This window comes from Canis lupus, chromosome 17, assembly GCF_048164855.1.
Source record: "Canis lupus baileyi chromosome 17, mCanLup2.hap1, whole genome shotgun sequence".
Classification (NCBI taxonomy): Eukaryota; Metazoa; Chordata; class Mammalia; order Carnivora; family Canidae; genus Canis; species Canis lupus.
This window is the reverse complement of record NC_132854.1, coordinates 15,626,129-15,647,372: the sequence shown is the minus strand read 5'-3', so window position 1 is coordinate 15,647,372 and position 21,244 is coordinate 15,626,129. Positions and strand designations below refer to the sequence as shown.

At 40.0% G+C, this 21,244-nt stretch overlaps 1 protein-coding gene across 1 annotated transcript in view; it reads right to left on the bottom strand.

Moving 5' to 3' along the window:
- ABCC4 (ATP binding cassette subfamily C member 4 (PEL blood group)) overlaps positions 1 to 21,244 on the bottom strand; it is a 247,657-nt gene that overhangs the window by 12,893 nt on the left and 213,520 nt on the right. Inside the window, exons 27-29 of the mRNA XM_072782615.1 lie at positions 15,591 to 15,680; positions 9,293 to 9,465; positions 8,760 to 8,865 (exon numbers count right to left, since the gene is read on the bottom strand). Of these exons, the coding sequence (XP_072638716.1) occupies positions 8,760 to 8,865; positions 9,293 to 9,465; positions 15,591 to 15,680 (369 nt within the window). The remainder of the gene's footprint in view (positions 1 to 8,759; positions 8,866 to 9,292; positions 9,466 to 15,590; positions 15,681 to 21,244) is intronic.

Genomic DNA, 21,244 nt, shown 5'->3' with positions numbered 1-21,244 from the left:
TTCGCTTTGGTTGGAGCTTATTATTCTGGGAGTGAAAGACTGGCTAAAAGAGCTGCTACCTAAGCAGCTTTAGCATAATTGCTCTGCACAGAAGAAATCTCTAGAAATCCAATTTTCTCTTTGGATAAGACTAAAGAAGTAATTAAGAAACTGAGCTCCAAATTCCAGCGATGATGACCTGCACGGTACATGGGGGGCAGCACAGTCCCTGTTGCAGGGGATCTGAATATCAGTTTTCACAATTATCTTCCCTGCTTCCTTTTCTCTTTCTTCAGCTGCCTGCCTTTCAGCCATTTTATTGCTCATTAATATGTCCACTAATTGGAAATTGAAAGGGAGAGGAAGGGGCTCTTAACTCTCCATTTCTACTTATTAGTAGCTCTGGTTAATGGTCTGGTCGGGAAGAAAGAGGCTGAAACAATTGGCCCAAATGCTGTACCTAGGAAAACAGTTCTCATGTTAAGTGGCACTTAGGTCTTCATTTGGGTGGTATTTAAAGTAAATTTATCTTAAGGGGATACGCTGAAACTCCAAGCAGGACGCAGGTTGTTTGTCCACATCTAGGGATTGAAGTTAATTCTGTCCTGTGGTATTTAATCGGAAACATTTATTAAGTCTCATAAAGGCATTTTCCTGTTAATCTTTTGTTTACTACTGTGAATCACGGCTAAGGGCAGCTTTCTCAAAAGAGTTCAAGAAGAATTGAATCTGTCACATCCACATAATAATTAAAATGTCCTATAATTTGGCATGCCAATTTAGATGCCCCGAATGTGTAATTTTACTTAAGCATAGCATTATAGACCATAACCACTCCTCCTGATGTTGAAGAAGAAGAAAAAAAGCAATTGTAAAATACAGGTTTCTCACATGCTTAAAGACTAAGTAAATAAGTGAATCAAATTACTTCATACAATGAAGAACTATATTGTGCAGAAGCAACAACTTTTGAAAAATCACCCATAAAGAGTTGGTGGAAAATGAGTTCTCCGACCATAAAGACTAATTTTTAAGGGAATGAAAGTATTACTGATATTTTTGTCCATGTTCAACTTTGTACTTTATTGAAATCTGAGTGAATAGTAAATTTTTCCATTTTCTCTCATATTGTCTGAAAACACACAAATGCCACTGAGATGAGTAGTTCTCAGAATCGGCCAGTATCTGAAAAAGCAGAGCAGGGGAGGGGGGGATGATGCTCTCAGAAAGCAACAGGGATAGCAATGTAAATGACCAAAAGATTATTTTGGTTGAAATACTTTGAGCCTTCTAAGTATTAAATATAATGCAATGTAATAAAGAATGAATGCCTTAAGAGTAAAAAAAAAAAATTCAATTCATAATAAAATAGTGGTCTTTTGAATTTGAAAAGAAATAAAAATAGCCGTGGATTGAACACTCATTGTATGTCATAGACATCACTGTTAATTCTCAAGGTAGACAGGGTACACAGTTTCCTTCCTTCTTCCCTTCCTTCCTTCCTTCCTTCCTTCAATCCATCTACCCATTTATCATTCCTTACTTCTTACTTTCCACTCTCCCATCCATTCATCCATCGATCTATCCAGGAAATAGTTATACCTAATACCAAGGCACTGTTCTAGGAACAGGAACTTCAAAGATGAGCAAAACAACATTCTGTCCAAAAAACCCATAGCCAGAGATGAAGACTGAGGTGCTGATGTGTTCAGTAATTTGCGTAGGCTTCCGAATCAGTAGAAGGCAGAGGTGGGATTCAAACCCAGGGCTGAATCCCTATTCTTTCCTCTCCATGTCATTTTCCAGGGAATGACCATTCAATGATCAGAAGCAAAATAAGGGAGATGAGAATTTTAATATTCAATTTTCTAAGATGCCTTTCCATAATATTGTATATTGACTTCATATAATTTAAGAAAAATATGCCTATAAATGCAAACGTTTGCCCCTGTCCACTTTCCACTGCATTTTTATCATACTCAGGGCTCAAATTATTTGCTGTGTGCTTGGTAGATGGATAATCACAGAAAAAGAAAACCAATTTTATGAAACTTTTAGGATGAATAAAGCATAAGTTAACACACGGCAAAGACACATTTGAGGAAACCGTCATTAATTTATGAATTTATGCCCCAAACATTTGTTGCATACTTGCATTCATGTCATCCTGAGAGATGCTGTGGAGGAAGCAAAAGGTAAGTAAGTCATAATGGCTGACTTTCTGGAGTCCATACTGAGAGAATGAAGTGCTCAAATGTCTATAAAGCAAGAAAAAAAGCACAAAGGTGACCTGAGCAGCAGAAGAAAGGATTTCTGGCCACAGGTTCTGAGGACAACCTTCAAGACAGAGAGTTTACTAAATGGAGCCTGAAAGAATGGGTAGGCTAACACAGAGAAGTGAAGTGGGGCTGAGGATGGACAGTGGTCATTCCAGACCCAGAGAACAGGAGCCAAGAGGTCCAGAGGCAAGTCTCTCAATTCCTTAAGGGCAGGATGATGCAGTTTCCCTTGTTTTCTGTTGCATCTCTGCATGAGGAGTAGGCACACAAAATTAAATACAAAGGAAACTGGCTAAAAGTTAAATACAAAGGAAACTAAATTTGGGGCATGAAGACATGACTGCCCAGTGCTATAGTCTGATAGGACTTCAGGGTGAGATCAAGTGAGGAGTGGGTGTAGCTGGTATTTGGAATCGGGTGATGGGATACCAGGATGGCAATACTAGGGACAGAGACTCAGAGGACCACATCCCTCAGGTTGCTGCGTGGGCAAGAAGGGGAGACATGAGGGACAGCCAGACAGAAATGAGACAAGGGACAGTCAAAGAGGAGAGAGCTCTGGCAGAAACAAGAGTGCTGAGCCACCAAGACTCATGGTCCAGGTGCTACAGTGCCTCTTGGGGAGCAGTCCAGGAACACAACTGAACCCATTTCACCTTTATATTACTGGCTTGAGCAAAGATTCCAGATCTTTGAGAGTAACTAAAACACGAAGGAAGCAACTCCAGATTTTCGTTACGTATAGAAAAACAGGTATAATTCTGAGTTCTTATTTTTAACATCTTTTACATCTTTTATATAAGAAAAGGTTCCTGTGTTTTCCTGCTATGCCCCCAACTCTCCAATAGCCAAGGTCAACAACAAATGAAAGCACACATCTGAGCGGGGGTGGGAGCAATCTCATGGTGCCAGCATCTCTCCAGGAACGCCAACCTCAAATCACTCGTGCTCTCTAGCAGGTTAAGGAAAAATACATTATATTGGATGACTCAGTCAGTCAGTTACAGAAACTCAATGAAGATGTGCTTATTGGGCCTGAGGATCTGCAGATATTCTGGGTAGCTGTCCTAGAGATAAAAGTTAAATGGACCAATTGCAAAATAATCTAATCCATTTTAAATGGTGGGATGCCATCAGTGATAGCGGGGTGGTTGCAGGGAGAGGCTGGGAGGGAGGGATGGGGAGAGAGAAAACTGACAAAGAGCAAAGAGATGACAACAACCAATGAAGGGAGATCCCACTGAACAGCAACTAGAGTGAAAGGATCAGAGTTTCAGACATTTGCTTTTGGTGGGCTGCTGACCCAGAGGCAAAGGGACAGTTACCCAGCCTTGGATGTTGGGTCCCTGACTGGTCAGATGGGTGCCTGTGATTTTCTCTGTGATAAGATACTGTGGCAAGTATTACTCAGAATCCTTTCTTAGGTCTTGAAGTGGTCAACCACCATCACTTAGGGAAGAGGACTGAAGGCTGGGTCACAGCAGCCACCTGAGCTGCTCCCCCAAATTCATGCTGTCATATGTAGGCACCCACCCCCTCCCCAAGTATTTTTTCTCTGAGATTGTGCTTTCTACCTTCCTAGTAGTTATCTTTCCTTCTGAAAACCTGAATGAAATCTCTTGGTGTATTGTTTGAGGACCATTTCTCTTCTGAAATGCTCTAACTCTGGCCATGGATATAGGCTCACGGAAGAAAAATTCCATCAAGGTGAAAAAAAGAATTGAAATAAAACTCCACTTAGTTTGGAGTTATTGTTTTTTTGCTTTTCCAAGGTGGATGGTGAGGCTTGGGGGGGGGGGTGGTATGTTACAACCGTTTCTGGGTTTAAGGTCTTTGGAAAAAACTCAATTAAAAGGGGCTGGAGGGACACCTGGGTGGCTCATTGGTTGAGCGTCTGCCTCTGGCTCAGGTTGTGATCCTGGGGGATCCTGGGATTGAGTCCCACATTGGGCTCCATGTGGGGAGCCTGCTTCTCTATTTCTCTGCCTCTCTCATAAATAAATAAAATCTTTAAAAAAAAAAAAAAAGATACAGAGAGCCTGGAGTTGAGGAAGAAAGGTAAAGACTACAAAATTGTAAAATGGACTGTAAGTAGAAGAGGTGGCCTCTGGGCTTCTCATCCCCAGCTTTTCGTTCTCTAGAACTCCTTAACCCTCAATGGTGAAAACGCTGAACCAGGCAGCAATGCGGCGGGGGGTGGGGGGATGGGGGGTGGGGGACAGGGGTACTGTCAGGAGTTGAGGGTACGCAAGAATGAAGAGGAAAAAGTGATACCACCAGCTGAAGAGAAGATAGGTCACAAGTAACCAACTAATCCTCAAACTACAGGGAAGAAGCCGTCTTTAACGCAGAGATAGTGGTGAGTATTAGGAGAAAGAGGATTTCTAATTTGTCTGTCTTGCTCCACTGTTTTGTGGCAACTGAGCAAATGAGGAAGATTAAATTAGCTGTCATTATGACTACATCATGTTTAATAAAGTTAAAATTGAAAGAACATCTTTGTAAAATAGAATTCTAAGCCTAACACATTAATGGCGCTTAATGAACCAAAACTGGGTAAATCCCTTTGGAGAGCCAACACATAAACAAAGCTATTAATTAGGTCACAGTTGTTTCCCAACAAGCCTTTTGTTTGATTTACTTACAGTAAACAAAACCATATCCATTCGTCTTTGTGCAGAAGTATTCACCAGTGCAACAAAATGTAATTATTACACCGTGAGCACGTGCAATTACACGACTTTACGATGACAGGGCTGTTGGTTATGCCCTTCATTAGCGTCCGTCATTTACACAGCCGCTCCCCGAGGCTGGCTGCCACCCTCCACCAACACCTGCCACACCACTCTCCACTCTCCAGAAGAGCAGGCCTTGTAGCTGACTGACTCGTCTCCATGGCCCTAAAGCTTTCAGAATAACAGAACAGACCATCCCTTGTTTTGTGGAAAGGAAATGGGTATTTCTAAAGCCAGCAAGAAAAAAAAAATGTACCCCAAATTAAAAGTTTGAGAAAAGAACATTATTTATGGTGTTTTGCTGGATTAAAAGCCAAATGCTAATCAGAAACTCTACAATAAAATAGGTTTCCACCCGGAGTGGATGGAGTACAGAGGACAAGACCCCAATGATGAGGCTAGGGAATGCACGCCACCTGGGTCCCCTGAGGTCTAATCCTGCTATTCCCTGTCAAAGGAGCCAGCAACCAAAACCAGCTATGACCAAGATGGAAGCAAGTGGCCATGTTGACCTCCCATGGTGGGAGCCCCAGACTGAAGGTCCCGCTTCATAGGAGCGGCAGCCCTATGGGAAAATTCACCACAAAATTAAGGTCCCTCTGGGCACAGGTCATAAGCTCTGAAGAGAAACTTGTACTTCTCATCTCCAAACCGACTTCTCACCCTCAGTTCCCCCAACTCCACCAGACCTCAGAACCCTTCCCTCACATGCCAGGCTCAACCCATCATATTGTTGTTTATCTGCCCCCAATCCAACCTTCTCACCATTTCCATTCCTGGAGACTTAGTCCGAGCTGCCAGCATCCTGTTGAACCCAAAGACAACAGAGTTTTAACTCTTAAATATGCGGGTTTCAACTCCCTCCTTAAGGAAAGAGGGAGAGCAGAGAGAGTGAGGTCAAGACAATAAGGAAGGGAGGGGCTGTAAAGTGCTCTGCCAAACCACATTGAGGACTTGGACAAAGAAACTGCCCAAGAGAAAAATCTGAGGTTCTTGAAATTTACCAGGAGATACTGGTAAGGAATGCATTCCACAAATTGACCTATTCTGATAATGGCAAGGAAGCTGACTGGTAAAGAGGATACAGAAGTTTCCAGCCGTGGGTCAGGTGCTGATGGGTAAGATTAAGGAAGGACCAGCTAAAGAGTCTGGGAGTTCTGTCGTTTGGTGTTTCCTTAACCGATCATGCATTCCAGAGCCACAGTATTCTAAGTATTTCTTTCTTTCTTTCTTTTTTTTTTTTTTTTTATTCTAAGTATTTCTAAGAAGGAGATGAAACAAAGAAGCTACCATCACTGTGGTCATACCAAAACAAAAATAAATCTATATGGTACATTTAGGAGCAAGGATTTTATTTGGACCAGCCCCCAACAGAACAGGAGATCAGCCCAGCTTGCGGCTTCTGGCCCCAAAGCTTCACAAAGCACGTCAGACAGGGAAGCTTCATCGCTTCACTCAACCTACTGTGAGGATAATGTGTGCCATTCAATGCCAAGAGATGAGAACACAGTGATGGGAAACAAATGGCAATGAAAGGTTATTTTTCCAATTACTACTTAAGAACACAAAATGAAGGCATAAGGATGCATGATGCTAAATGTTTCTGGAATCTTAAGAGTCACTGTCAGGCCATCATGGAATGTCACAGGGTAGCTCATGGAAGTCAGGTGGAGTGACCTGCTTCCTACTGTGATGTTCTAGTCCAGGTAGGCCACATCCTAAAGCATCCTAAAGCATCCCTTAGGTTGGGAATACCCAACTCTTGTGTCTGCCCCGTCAGATCTCATTCCTGTACATGTCCTGGTCTGGGGAGTGCTAACATGGAAGATAGTGCTTCATCATGGAGAATCTGGAATTTCTCATTGCTCCCAAATAAGCCCCTGCACTAATGATCCCACCTGACAGTGCATGAGAAGCAGCGTAGGAGGGACTGTTGCAGAAACTACCTGAAAGATTCAAAGGAGACAGCTTTGTTTTCACCGGACATAAGGAAGCTTGGATCTTACTGATTATTTATTCTTGATCATTAACCTTTTTACTACAGATCATCAAAATCACGGGTTAACTCCATTTGTTGCCTCTCATACACTATACAGGCCTTCTTTATTTATTTACTGCTTCACCACTGATCAAAGTATCACTGGATACCATGGTGTCTGGTAACAATGGTCAGTGTCTACGAGACAGGTAAAACTCAGCCTGTTGCCACAAATGGGGACTCAGCCTGAGCATTCCTCCAGATTATTTGCATCTAAACACTTTTCCTTTGAGGGATGACTTCCTCTCATTTTATAAAGCCACATCCTAAGATTTATTGAAAACGAGTAAGCAACAGAGGAAAAGGAGACAAAAGAGAAAAGAGAGGAAGATAGAGACAAAATGAAGAGAGGGAGGGGGAAAATAAGGAAAGAAAAATAAAAAAGGAAAGATGAAATTACTATGAATGAAAGAGCCAATCAAATCTAAAAGACAGCAGATAGATACCTAGAGACCAAAGCTTAGAGCCTGCCAAGTGTGCGGTCCCCGGATAACCAGGGAAGAGATTTGCTGGATGCTTATCTAGTCTCAGCAGCCTCAGATCCACCTTCTATCCTACAGTCACACCTGAGATGCTGAGGCTGGTTTCTGCAAATCCCAAATCAGAGACACTTTGGACCAGGGGTACTCTGTTGGGTTCCACCAGCAGGGGGTATGAGAGGGGATACTGACGGTGGGCAATGAAGCAAATGGGTGCCATCGTTTATGCCAGTCCTGCAACATAACCCAGGGACTGGGACCTGGCACCAGCCCCCAGCATCCATTAGAACACACACTGAGAACTAGCCTCATGGTGCCCCTCACAGATGTGACCAGCAGCTGGACAGTGGCTCTCCTTGGAAATCTGAGCATAGGAGTCTTCAGGGTCTCTCCTCTGCCATGCTCTGGTCCGGAGATCTGTCCTGGTGTTCAGGTGCGTCCAAAAATTATTACCCTGGTGCCTCCCTTCCACTTTTTCAGACCTCCAATTCTTATATTAAATCCCCTATATTAAATTTTTTCTTTGAAATATTCGGTGTTTTGGACTTGGGCCTCTCTTCTCAGACTGCCGTCTAACATTACATCTTGCGAACATCTCAATAGCCAAGAAATTTTGCAACTTAACCAACAACCGCTCACCAGCCGAAATGAAAGGCTAATTTTCTGATTGATAGAACCCAAAATACTTGGGCCACCTGGCTGGCTCAGCAGTTGGGCATCTGCCTTTGGTTCTGGGTGCGTGATCCTGGGATCTGGGATCTAGTCCCACATCTGGCTCCCCACATGCAGTCTGCTTCTCCCTCTGCCTGTGTCTCTGCCTCTCTCTCTCTCTGTGACTATCATAAATAAATAAAAACCTTAAAAAAAAAAATTAAAAAAAAAAAAAAGAAGAAAAAGAGAGAGAGAGAGAGAATTCAAAATACTGAAACAACAGTGACACGGTGACAATGAGTATTTTATGACTCTGTAAGAGGAGGCTAGATCTTGGATTTGAAATATTTCCATGGCTGGCCATCTTCAAGGAAAAGGACAATTCAAAGAAACTTCTAATATGGAAATATGAAATTATTATGTTATTTAACAGTACACTCTGAAGGTATAGTTAAGTACAGAGTTACTGTCAGGAAGGACAGGAAAAATGACAGAAAACTAACTTATTGGAAATTTCTATCAGGTTGTACAAGGAAAGTTAAGTTGAAAAACTGAACATAAATGGAAACACCTGGAAACCCACAGGTGAGGGTCTTACCATTATCTTGTCGCTGTCAATAATGGTGTTCAACCTGTGTGCAATGGTTAGCACAGTGCAGTGGGCAAATTTCTCACGGATTTTTTTTTGTATTAACTCATCAGTTCTGGAACCAAAGGAGTCGGATTTAGTTCAGTAAAAGGGGAAAACCAGACTTAAGACTTAAAACAATCACAAGACATTTTCATAATGATTTTAAGAGACAAAGACATGGTCTTCTTGAGAAACGGAGTATAAAAAACCTATATAGAAACTTCCTATTTTGCATGTAACATATTAATATTCTTCCTTCAAACTGCTTGAAACTATCAGGAGTTGAATTTAGGAAATTAGCTGTGTTAGGATACCTAATAATATTATTAACACTGTGTAATTTGTTTGGGTTGCTTCCCCTGTTTCCCAGAATGTAACATTTATCAAGGTGTCTTTGGGGTGAAGAGAGCACTTAGAAACATTTCTCAGCATCATTAAAGGTTTCCCATTGACCATATTTAAAATTTGGATTCCAAGGCTCATGAACCTCAGGTCTGTACCTGGGATCCACATTTGCTGTCGCTTCATCAATGATCAATATCCGATTTTTCCTGAGGATAGCCCTGGCAAGACACACCAACTGTCTCTGTCCAACACTAAAGTTCGATCCTGATTCTGCTAATTCAGTGTCCAATTTGCCAGGAAGATCTTCAACAGCGTCTTTAAGCTGTACCTGTGGACACAGAAAAAATCACATCTTTACAAAAGTAGACAAGTGGATGTGGGAGCTCAGAAATAGCTTACATGTCCAGTCACATGATGGATGGTAGGGTTACTTACAGTTACTGTTTACTGAAAAAGACGCACACCATCAACTCAGCACAGAATTATTCTTAGGAGCACAATCTTAAAAGGAATTGAGAGTGTTCTGTGTTGCCATCAGTAGACACCATCAGTTCATGCATGAAGAAATAACTACTATGTTGAATAAAGCTATTCTCAAGGTAAAACAAGGAATAATTTAAAATGCTCCCTCTTAATTTTTAGATAAAAGATAACTGTAGGAATTTATATATAAGACACAAAAAAGCACAATGGTGCTTGCCTGGGGGCAGACAGTTAACTATAAATACACAAGAGAATTTGAGGTGGGGAGGGGGAGTGACAGTAATCTTCTAAATCTTCTAAAACTGGATAGTTATGATAACTAACTACAAATTTACCAAAGACCATCAGTGATCACACATATAATGGGGGAATTTTCTCCTATGTAAAAATGATACCTTAATAAAGTTGGTGAAAAGAAATCATATCATTATCCCCCATCTCTGCCATGTGACATCCACCAGGAACTCCTTCCTTGGAATTACAGAAATCCCTCAAAAACCTGAAGCTATCAGCTATTTCCCTAAGTGTAGTCTAAACAATTAAAAAAAGTTAAAAGGATCATCATGCTTGAGTCAAGTTTCCCAGAATACATTGTGTACATAAGAGCTAGTGCACTAAAAGGAGAAAAAAATTGTTTCATTATTGCAGGAAGTGTGGTTCTCAAAAGACAGAAATGTGTGAGCACATTTTCATTTTGGAAGATTTTAATGGCAAAAACAAAACAAATTTAAACAATGGAAACCACACCTAATATATTAGCAAACCTGGAACCATTTTGGAAATGGCTCCTTCCCAAATTTAGTACATACTGCTAGACCAGTCAAGTACATTTCCTTTAAACTCATGTTTTGCAGTGAAAGAAAACAGGGTCCAACATCAGATCTTATTTCCCCTGGCCTCCGAGTTTAGATACTGTTTATATTAATCTATCTTCTATCTAAGATTTTTTTTAAATTTTTATTTATTTATTTATGATAGTCACACACACAGAGAGAGAGCGAGAGAGAGGCAGAGACATAGGCAGAGGGAGAAGCAGGTTCCATGCACCTGGAGCCTGATGTGGGATTCGATCCCGGGTCTCCAGGATCGCGCCCCAGGCGCTAAACCACTGCGCCACCCAGGGATCCCTATCTAAGATTTTAATTTCCAAAAAAACAAAAACAAAAAACAAACAAACAAACAAAAAAACCTTTTAAACACCAAAAATAATCTGAAATCACACTGAGTGGTAGAGCTCAGCCCCATGAATACTTGGTTTGGGGAAATTTTACAGAATAAGAACCAAACTCATGCTATTCTTGAGAGCTGGAGAACAGACAGTAAATGTACTTCAAATTAAGAGACCAATAGATTGATGGGTGGTGGCCAATAAGGAGGGACACAGAAATAAGTATCAAATGACAAAACACAAGGTGAGTGAGCAATATTTTGACAGCGATCCTAAATGCTGAAACACTTGTGTGAATAGAATTATTGTGCTTAAGATGGAAGCCAAACCACAGAAATGGGAAATCTGAGTTAGATTTCAATATGATATTGGTACTCAACATTAGCATGAAAGGCATATAAAATCTAAAGTATAAAAACCGGATGGTGGCGGCCAGACCTTGCACTAAAATTATGAAATGGAAGAATTCGGCTTAATCAACCCCATTCCCTACAAAGAGGAGGGCCTCTTTGTAAAGAATACAGGTGATTCTTTTGATGAAACCTATTCATGAAACCTATCACACCCCCAGGTGATGGAACCAATCGTGGCTTTCACTAGCTTTTCCTTCTGAGTTGATGTTGGCAATATCTATAGAAGCCAATGGGTCTTTCTTAAGGCTGGTATCTTGACTTTGAAGAGATAACTTCATGCTTGCCCGACGCAGATGACAGCTTACTAGCTTGTTTTTTTTTTTTTTTTGAAGATTTTATTTATTTATTCATGGGAGACACAGAGAGAGAGGCGGAGACATAGGCAGAGGGAGAAGCAGGCTCCATGCAAGAAGCCCGATGTGGGACACAATCCCGGGACTCCAGGATCACGCCTGGGTCAAAGGCAGGTGCAAAACCACTGAGCCACCCAGGGATCCCCTAGGATTATTTTTAAGCTAAAGAAAATAATGAACTACACCAAAACTGAAAATAATAAGCTGAATTTACAAGACACCCATTTCCATCATAGTAAACCTTGTCAGAGTAACCCAGTATCTGGGCTGAATCTAGTAGGTGTTAGGATCCCTCATACTAGGCTAACACCGATGTCACACGATCTCCACATTTTGTTGAATTTTCTTTTCAAACACAAAGGCTGATGTGAACTGGAGAGAGAAGACACTCTGAAATGCAATCAACCAACAGGTGGACAAAAGTTTTTATTAGAACTAAACCAATAGTAATGAAGTAAAGGGGAATCCGATTGATCAAAATGAATGGCCTCCAGAGAAATGTAAATACAACACCACTAAAGGAAGAGCTGCAGTACATTTCCCCATGCACACACTGCTGAGGCTCAGAGTTCTCGGGCTTAGTTTCCTATATGAGAAAGACTCATACTCTAATAGAGGTGCCAACAGTGTGGAGCATAAATAGACAACTTCTCCCTAGTTCTAACAGGACATTCCCCTACTCTTAATTGCATATCCCAGTAATAAAACTGTTTGGTGCTGTTTTGTTTAGAAGAAGTGTCAAAACTTGGACACTCAGCAGTATATCTATTATGATCTTTTAGCCCCTTGGATAATAAATTGCTTGATTTGCAGTCATTACTTTTTTTTTTTTTTTTTTTTTTTTTTTTTTTTTTAGCAGTCATTACTTATATTAAGAACTCCCAGTGCTTTGTAGGTGTCCCAATTGCCACTAATTTCTAATGTCTGGTTTATGGCTATTTTTAAATTTATGAAAAAAGAGCCCAGATGAGATGGGCAGCATGCACAGTACTGCCACCCTTCAAACGTCTACCTCATCTAGGAGAGGAGCGGGAAACACAAGAACCTTAAAAAAAAAAAAAAAAAAAGAAAAGAAAAGAAAAGAAAAACCTTAATTGGAGGCTTTTAAAAAATTAAGATTTTATTTATTTACTTGATGGAGAAGAGAGCAAGTGCAAGCAGGGGGAGCAGCAGCAGCAGAGGGAAAAGCAGGCTTCTACTGAGCTTGGGGGCTCGATCCCAAGACCTCGGGATCATGAAGTGAGCTGAAGGCAGAAGCTTATCTAACTGAGCCACCCAGGCATCCCTTCACTGAAGTCCTTAAAGAGGAGAAAAATAGTAGTGCTCTCATACTGGCTCTCAGGTCAACCCTGTGAATTAGGGTTCTGTTTGCAGCTTGACATCATCTGTAAAGCATCTGACTGGGGTGGTTGGTCTACCTTTAAGGGAGCTGCCAAAGATACCAGGTCTGGTGATGATGCTCAGGTTTGGACACAATGGGAAGAAGCAAGCCGTGAAGACGGTGGGTAGATGGAACACGATAAATTGAAAAGAGCCTGAATGGCACTTGTATGCTGCACCGTCTATATGGTGTTTCTCCAGGTAAATGCACATATATTACATCCTGATTACAGTTTTAGGGAAGGTAGGTTCTTTGTCCACAGTTGAGAGGCCTGGAGATTCGAAGGATTCCAGGTGAAGGGTGCTACCTAATCTATTACAGAATGATCCCAACTTCTCTGAATAGGGTCGTGAAACCCATATAAATACTATGAAGTCTGTAATACTTCATCTGCCAAGAGTATGATCCAGAGAATAAAAGCAATAAAGTACACGGGAGAAAATCTGGAGAACTCAGAAAAGCCAAAGCGGAGTGGGGGGAAAAAATCCTAATTTTTCTATTATCCCCAAAATAAGCAACATTTATGTTTTGATGCCTTTCTTAAGTACACGCTTCAGAATCTATATGCTAGTAAAACAGTTTGAATCATGCTGTAAATACAATGCTATATCCATATTTTAAGAAAGTCTACCAAATCTTTTGTTGAAAAATATACATGTCAGGAAGAAATAATTCCTAGAGAAACACAGCTATGGGATGAATTCTCACTCAAAGAGGTACCACTAAAGCAATGAGGTCAATTCTAGAAGCAACACATGAAAACTACACACCTCACTTTGTGCAGCAATCCTGTTTATTTCTATTTAAGGAAGTCCCAAATGTAGTCAAAAGAAACTAAAGGTAGAGCTTACAAAACCACTTCCATCACATTATATTTAGAATTCTGACAGGCCACTAAATTTTATTTTAATTTTGGCAGAAAAAAATAAGCATAGGGATGGACACCTGGATGGCTCAGTGGCTGCCTTTGGCTCAGGGTGTGATCCCAGGGTCTTGGGATTGAGTCCCACATCGAGCTCCCTGCATGGAGCCTGCTTCTCCCTCTGCCTATGTCTCTGCCTCTCTCTCTGTGTGTCTCTCAAAATAAAAGAAAAAAGAAAAGAAAAGAATGTTATGATCAAAGTTCTGAGATAGTTTTTATAGATCTGTCTTATAGGATCTGTTTCATAATTAACATTTCTTTCTGGTCCCGTGACAGTGTGTTCTAGAGTAATTTTGCTACCTGAGAATCTATGAGGAGAGATTGCAAGCTCTGAAACAAAGGGAAAAATAATTTACCAGTAATTCCTGTTTAATTACGGTGTGTCCCAATGGCATCACAATTATGAAATTTGTCACAGGAGTCGGAGAGAAAGGGATCGTCCTATTTTTCTTTAGACTTGATAGCTAACTGTTCTGCTCACCTCTTTTCTTCTAGAATTTCACTAGAGGAAGACTCACAAACTTAAATGAAATTAGAGATCAATTGCTTTCAAGCTTGAAGGATAAGGTGAACTAATTGGCGCAATGCAGGAAAATAAAATCCCTAGGGTTACTGGAAAGCAGGGTGTAAGACTCAGTAGTGACATGCCTTCAGAAACCAGAATGACTGGCAGGAAACTGTCTAGCCTCCAATTATGCCTGATCACAGTCAAAGTGGATCTACATACTGGAAGAGCTTAGAGCTTTCCCTGGAAGGGTTATACGAAATGGCAAACACTGATGCAAAACTACAATAATGTGAGCAATCAGTCACTGGGATCTGTGCAATTATTTTTAAAGAGATAAGTCACATGTTCTCAAAATGAAGAGATCAAATACTTTAGCAACCATTTATTAAGTGCCACCTTTTTAAATACAAAAGAGTGAGGTAGATCCCATGAGGGATTAGACGTCTAAGGTTTAGAAGTCTGACATGGTTTCTGACATCCAGGAGTTTAGAATTAATTTGCAGGATTAGGGCAAACACACAAAACAACTAGCGTCAAAATATACAAACCAAGAGCATCCTAACAGCCAAAATCCTTTCCATGCAAGATCAAGGAAATTCAAAGAAGTGACCCAAATGGTAAAGACTACACAAATAACAGAAAAACCTGTAGAAATTAATAGATAGCATGAAAACTTAGTGAAAGGTCCAGGGTGCTGCCACTTACATTTACTTAGTAGTATTAAAATGACATATTTGCCAAAAATAATTATTAAACATTCTAATTATATTAACTTTCATAAACACTTTCTTACACAACTTCAAAGCATTTTATTAATATGCTCTCCTTATCTATAGTCAATAATGAAAAACTATTACTATCTTCATTGAGTGGATTTTCCTTAAGAAGAAGTAAAATGAATGTTGTAGGCTAACTGGTCACCAAAATGTAAACCCATAAATATAACTCCCAGTTTAGTACTTTGCTAAAGACAAGTAAGAGAATGTATTGAATTGCTTTGGATTCTAGAAATAAAGTTACAGTGAAAATAGGAGATGTTTTATTTTTGGTTTTTGTCATCATTAATAGGTAAATTTTAAGTGTGTCCAAGCCTTCAATGCTCTCCCAGGTAGTGAACAGAGGCTGTTACACCAAGAAGTTCCCATTTATTATCTGCAACATTCTAGAGGTACAAACACACATACTGATGGTAACAAGCTTAAAATAATTATGTTTATTAAATTACCTCTGTTAAGGCATTCCACAGTTCCTCATCCGTATGCTCATTAAAGGGATCCAGATTTTTCCTCATTGTTCCAGTGAATAAAACAGGCTCCTAAATATTCAAAAATAGTGTTAACACTATAGCCCTCTTTTCATTTTACTTCAATGCTAAATTCCAGAACATTGTAAAATTTTAAACCAAAACTCACTATAATCATTAATAGTAAGGATACAATCACCTGTTGACAAAACAGTGTCTCTATGAATTTTCCATTGCACAAAGTGTAACCCAAAATATCTTCTGGACCACTGACTGCTAACAAAATAAACTGTTGAAGTGGGTCGTCTTAAGAAAAAAACTGAAGAGAGGAGGATTCGGCTTTTAAAAATGCCTCCCTACTAATATCTACTTAAGCAGGAAAAACAAGGATACAATTATTTAAGGATACTCATCAAGAGAGTTAAGTTTATCGTCGCTCTTGCTGTGACCCTGGAAAATATCAATAGTATAATTCGTTGACATTTATGACTCAAAGCAAAATTGGAAAATGTGCTCACATTTGCACAGATACAAAAGGTAGGATACTTCCTCCATTGGTAGAACAGTCTTCTGGAATTAGGAGTCTCTTCCCATGTGCGAATGGGACACCCTGGTTTATGTCCAAAGAGAATATGAACTAATGGGCCAGTTGGCGACTCTATGCATGAAGAGATGCCTCTGGTTTTGCACCAGCTAATCCTCACATTATCTTGTCTGAGCATCAGGATTACATGCCTCACAGAACCTCGTTATTAACTACAAGGACAGGATAACTTGAAACCCATTGTGACGTGAGTAATAATAATATTACTTTAATTTAAATAGCTCTTCCTAGTCACTTGCTTCAGGAGGAGCCACAATTAAATCATTCTTGCAAGTATTATGTCTCCTTCTGGGTTTCAGGAGACAATCTGGTACCTAAGCTTATGTAGGCCATTTTTGTTTTCTTGTGGAAGGCTCTGATAACCCAGACCAAAAGAGCATGTGAAGCAGAGCAAAGCCCAACTGGCTACTTTTAGGGAAGTCAGTAGGACAACGAGATGCACAGATGCGGAAGCAAGAGAAGATCTGACTTCCACAGGCATCCAAGAAGGGATCAAGGGAATCACCAGTCTCAAATCTCCCCTGACCTTGGGGCTAGATTGTTCCTCCTGGCTTCTCAAAAGCTGAGAAGACTAAGGTAAACATTTCTTCTCTCTAGCCACAGAGAAGAATTACACTCATAGTGCCTCTTGTACCTTCTTTCCCTGTGGTCTCAGTTTTAAGACTGAGGAGGGAGAAATGAATGCATTAGGTGTGCTATCCAAAATATGCCTACCTGAAGGCAAAATCCAAATATTAAGAGACAATTAAAAAGGACACTTTGTTTACAAAGTTAATTAAAATTGGTGGCTGATATGCCCCAAAAGCACTGAAAAATAACTGGTCATCGGAGGTTTCAAAATGATTACTGAACTGAAAATCCCAAGATCCCAGTTCAAAGTCTCCCTTAAAACTACTGAATTTAGGATCAAAGACTAAATCACTAACTAGGGGCACCTGGGTGGCTAATTGGTTGAGCGTCTCCCTTGGCTCAGGTCATGAGCCCCCGGTCTTGGAATCAAGTCCCAGGTCGGGCTCCCCGCAGGAAGCCTGCTTCACTCTCTACCTACATCTCTGCCTCTCACTCTGTCTTCCTAAATAGCAACTTAAAAATAATAATAATAAACCACTATCTAATAAGCCATGGTAGGAGGTCCCTGTCAGTGTATTTCATTCACTCTACTTCAGAAAATCTTCACATCTTACTTTAACTTACTCTTTTGTAATTATCAGTTCACAAACTCTCATTTCCCCTCCTCCAATTCCCTGAGGGTTCCATAAAGGAGGGCTGCTACCCATTGTTCCTCACTTTTTCACAGTCCTCCTCCCACCAAGGCTCTAAACCATGAGTAATATCTGCTCCAGCGCCCAAACTGAGAGACTCTGATGACTGGTGTTTGGGGGAGGTAAAGTGATGGACAGAGTAAGGAATCAGCTTCAAGGCCAGCCAAAGAAGTGGGAGGTGGTCTCTTTGCTTATACTAATCCCAAGCCGATCAGGGTTGACAGGACCGAACGTGTTTGCCTTCAGGTGCCTCTCATAAAACAAACTCACATCCGTTAACAGGTCTAGGATAAAGGGTCCACCTGGATTTTAAAGTATACTCTACAGAGCTGTTTCCTAAGCTAATCTACAAAAAATCCTGACTTGTTTTTCAAATATAGACTTTTCTTTTTTTGTTAAATAATGAAAAGGCCCAGTTCGCAGGTTTGGGAGGCATTGTTTTGGTGGTTATTCAAGAGGAGAATACACATTTAAAATCCAATCCCCTATTTCATTCACAGGAAGGGTCTCTCCCATCACCTCCCTCATCTTCTCTTTAAGAAAAAGTCTTGAAATGGAGGAACCTGCCCAAACACTGGGGGACTAACATGTGATTCTTTGCAGAAAGAGGAGTTGGTCTCTCTGACACTGAGCCTGGGGCTCTTTGTGTTGAGCTCTAAACAGACATCTGAGATATCTAGAGACTGTAGGGAGGTTCTGTTCATTATCAAGTCACCGCTCTCATACAGAAAAAAGTTGAGTTTAACCACTTCCCCTTGCAATCCAGGTCACCACTTAAATCTCTATGTCAATCTAAAGGGATATAGTAGGTGATTACTCAAGTTCACTTAGCAGTGTGTAGAAGCAAACAGTTTAGTAATTTAGAATATTTTTCTTTGTTACGACAGACTGAATATATATTTCCAAATGAATACAATTTCAGTCAAAACATGAAAGAAGAGAATAATTTATTAGAACGTTAACTGATTGAAGCTGTATTTTTCTTTAAAACCAGCAGGCAATTTGTTAACAATGTCTGTTTAATATGCCAATGTGTATTATGCGTGGTGTTCATTTTGGTTTCTATTCATTTAACTTTCATCCACTTGCCAAATAAGAAACCACTATACTATCTTCAAAAGGTAATAAAAGTGCTCACAGTAGACACATACTGCAAGAGCAGATAAGGGTCAAATTAATCGTCATTTCTGATAGATACTATTATTTAAAGTACCCACGTCTGATAGATACTATTATTTAAAGTACCCACGTCTTTCAAAACCATCACGTTCAAGCAATGAAGTCTATAAACTCATTTTATAAATAAATGTAAAAATGTTTGCAGGCATAACATTTCAGCATAGAGATTCATGGCAGGACATACAAGCTTCATGTAAACATATAATATACATTAAATATATTAACCTAAATATTTTTCCTGAGGGTATACAATTAAGCGTCATTTTGGAAGAGTTACATGGCATGGTACAGTCAGGAAAACAAATGCTCTTTTCAGCGTACTATTTTAAATGGAATCTTAACATCAAATCTGTTTTTCATTAAAAGCTTACCTTTTTAAATTTTTTGTGCCATAGTAATTTTTTTCCTTTGTTAACCAAAGTAAGTTCAGATTAGCCATGTGACCCAAAAATGGCCACTCTGAATCAAAGCATTTAGTGTAGTAAATTGATAATCTCTCAACACAATTGTAAGACTAAGAACACGGTCTTACTAGGCCTTTTGTAGACGCTACTAGAAGACAAAGCTCTCATTATCCTAAAAGGAAATCCTACCCACTAACTTTCAGAAGCTTAAAATGACCCTGGTCCAAGACCAAAAAAAAGTACAAGTGGTTACAAACCAGGCAGATAAAGTACAACACTTTCCATACCTTAATCATTTCAGGCCCAAACCAGGAAATCTGTCCTCTCCGAAAACATAGCCTCCAGAGAGGCTGCTGGTCCCCTGTGTCCTAAGAGCTACATTTTCATTTCTAATCTGAGGACCTTTATTAAGGTAGCTTGTCTCTGTGTTTCAAGAATGAGAGAATCACCCGAAGAGGCTTTAAATCTTACTTTCTTTAAAAAAAAAAAAAAAAAAAAAAAAGAATCCTATAGCCTCTGAATGAACTGATCATCATCCATATTCAGAAGAAAAGAACACTGTCTGCCAACAAAGGAAAAAGAGTTTAAGTCCTGTAAAGTCCTCTTTCGATACAAAAGGTCAGGAGCTCAGGGAGCACTACCCTGGGCTTTAATGAAGACTTCAGTGTCAGAAACAAAAGGCTGACTCCATTAGGCTAGATTCCAGTTGTATTTCTTTACTAGTAACAGCATACTACCTCTTTCCTCTGAGTTCTGTTCTCAACAAGGAAAAACAAAACGAAAACAAAAACAAAAACAAAACAAAAATAGAGGAAATAAATCCAGAATAAAAAAGTCTTAAAGAGACAGCTCTAGTTAACCTTTCCCACCTACCGAAGATAACCCAGGGAAATGGAAATAAATACCAAGGCAGCAGGGTGGACGGCTTAAAAAATATGTAGCTTTGGCTCTGATTTTTAAAAGTCTATTAAATGTTAAAAAAAAAAAAAAAAAAAAAGAAGAAAGAAAGAAAGAAAAATAAAGAATCGGTTTAATCATGATAAAGATGATAGCTGTTGATCTGTGCCAACCCTTGGGGTGCAATCATAAATAATGAATTTGCATGGAATCACTTTTCAACTGAAAACATTTTCTTGGTGCCAAAAGGAAAAAGGCCTTAGATGTAGAGAATCCATCCAAAAAAGTTTTGAAATCCACTTTTCCAGATCCTTTCAGATAAGCAAGCTATTCTCTAAATATAATCTCATCTTGCTATTCTCCGTAGGGAACATGTTTAACTATTTCGAGTCGTGAGCATAAAGAGAAGTGCCCATTTCAGCTACCCTTTTGGCAATTTAGGAAGGGCTTTCATTTTTTCCTTTCTGCTGAAATTTATACAAATTGAGAGGTACATTCCAAAGAATATTTGTTTTTGAATATTCCCGGTGGGATCGGCCCATGACTGTACCACCACTTGTGTCACTACTTCCTTGCCTCTCCTGAGGTGGGCACTGGCTGGGATCCTCTCCTTCCATTTCTCATCTCTCCCGGCATGGGCAGCAGGGACCTGGATGAGCTGGACAAACGGGATGGCCATGGAAGCTCACTCCCAGGCCCACAGCAAGCCACAGCCAGAGAAGGAGGCAGACCTGGCTCACCTAAATTGTACACTCAAAAAACAAAAACAAAAAAAACCCCAACAATAATCAGAAAAGACAAAACAAACAAAAACCTTCATTCTCCTTTGTAGAGACTGATCCAAACTCTAAATCAGGGTGCTGAGACACTGCTTCCTATTCATACCAGGGGAAGAGGGACGGAATTTGTCTGCGCTTATAGACAAGTAACTTAAGTGACGAGGCCAACAGACCTTCCCACCCCTGCAGCCAACTTAGATGCTGTAAAGAGAAAGGGCTCTTAGCTCTGGCAAGGTACAATTTCGATTACCTACTCCTGATGCTAGCCTAGGACAGGTAAGTGCATTAACCCCTTTTCTTAAAAATTGATTTTCTTTTAGTGCAGAGTGTGCCTCACGATTTTTCAGCAAATGTTACAAATGTTTCAGCCTTTCAAAACCATCACTGTCCAAATGAGAAAAACAAGAACTATCTTTGACACTGCTCTCAATTGTCCTTTGTTGTGATTTTGGGGAATTGTTTTTGAGTGTGATAGAAAAAATAGTAAGATACTGAAGATCATTCAGTTAAA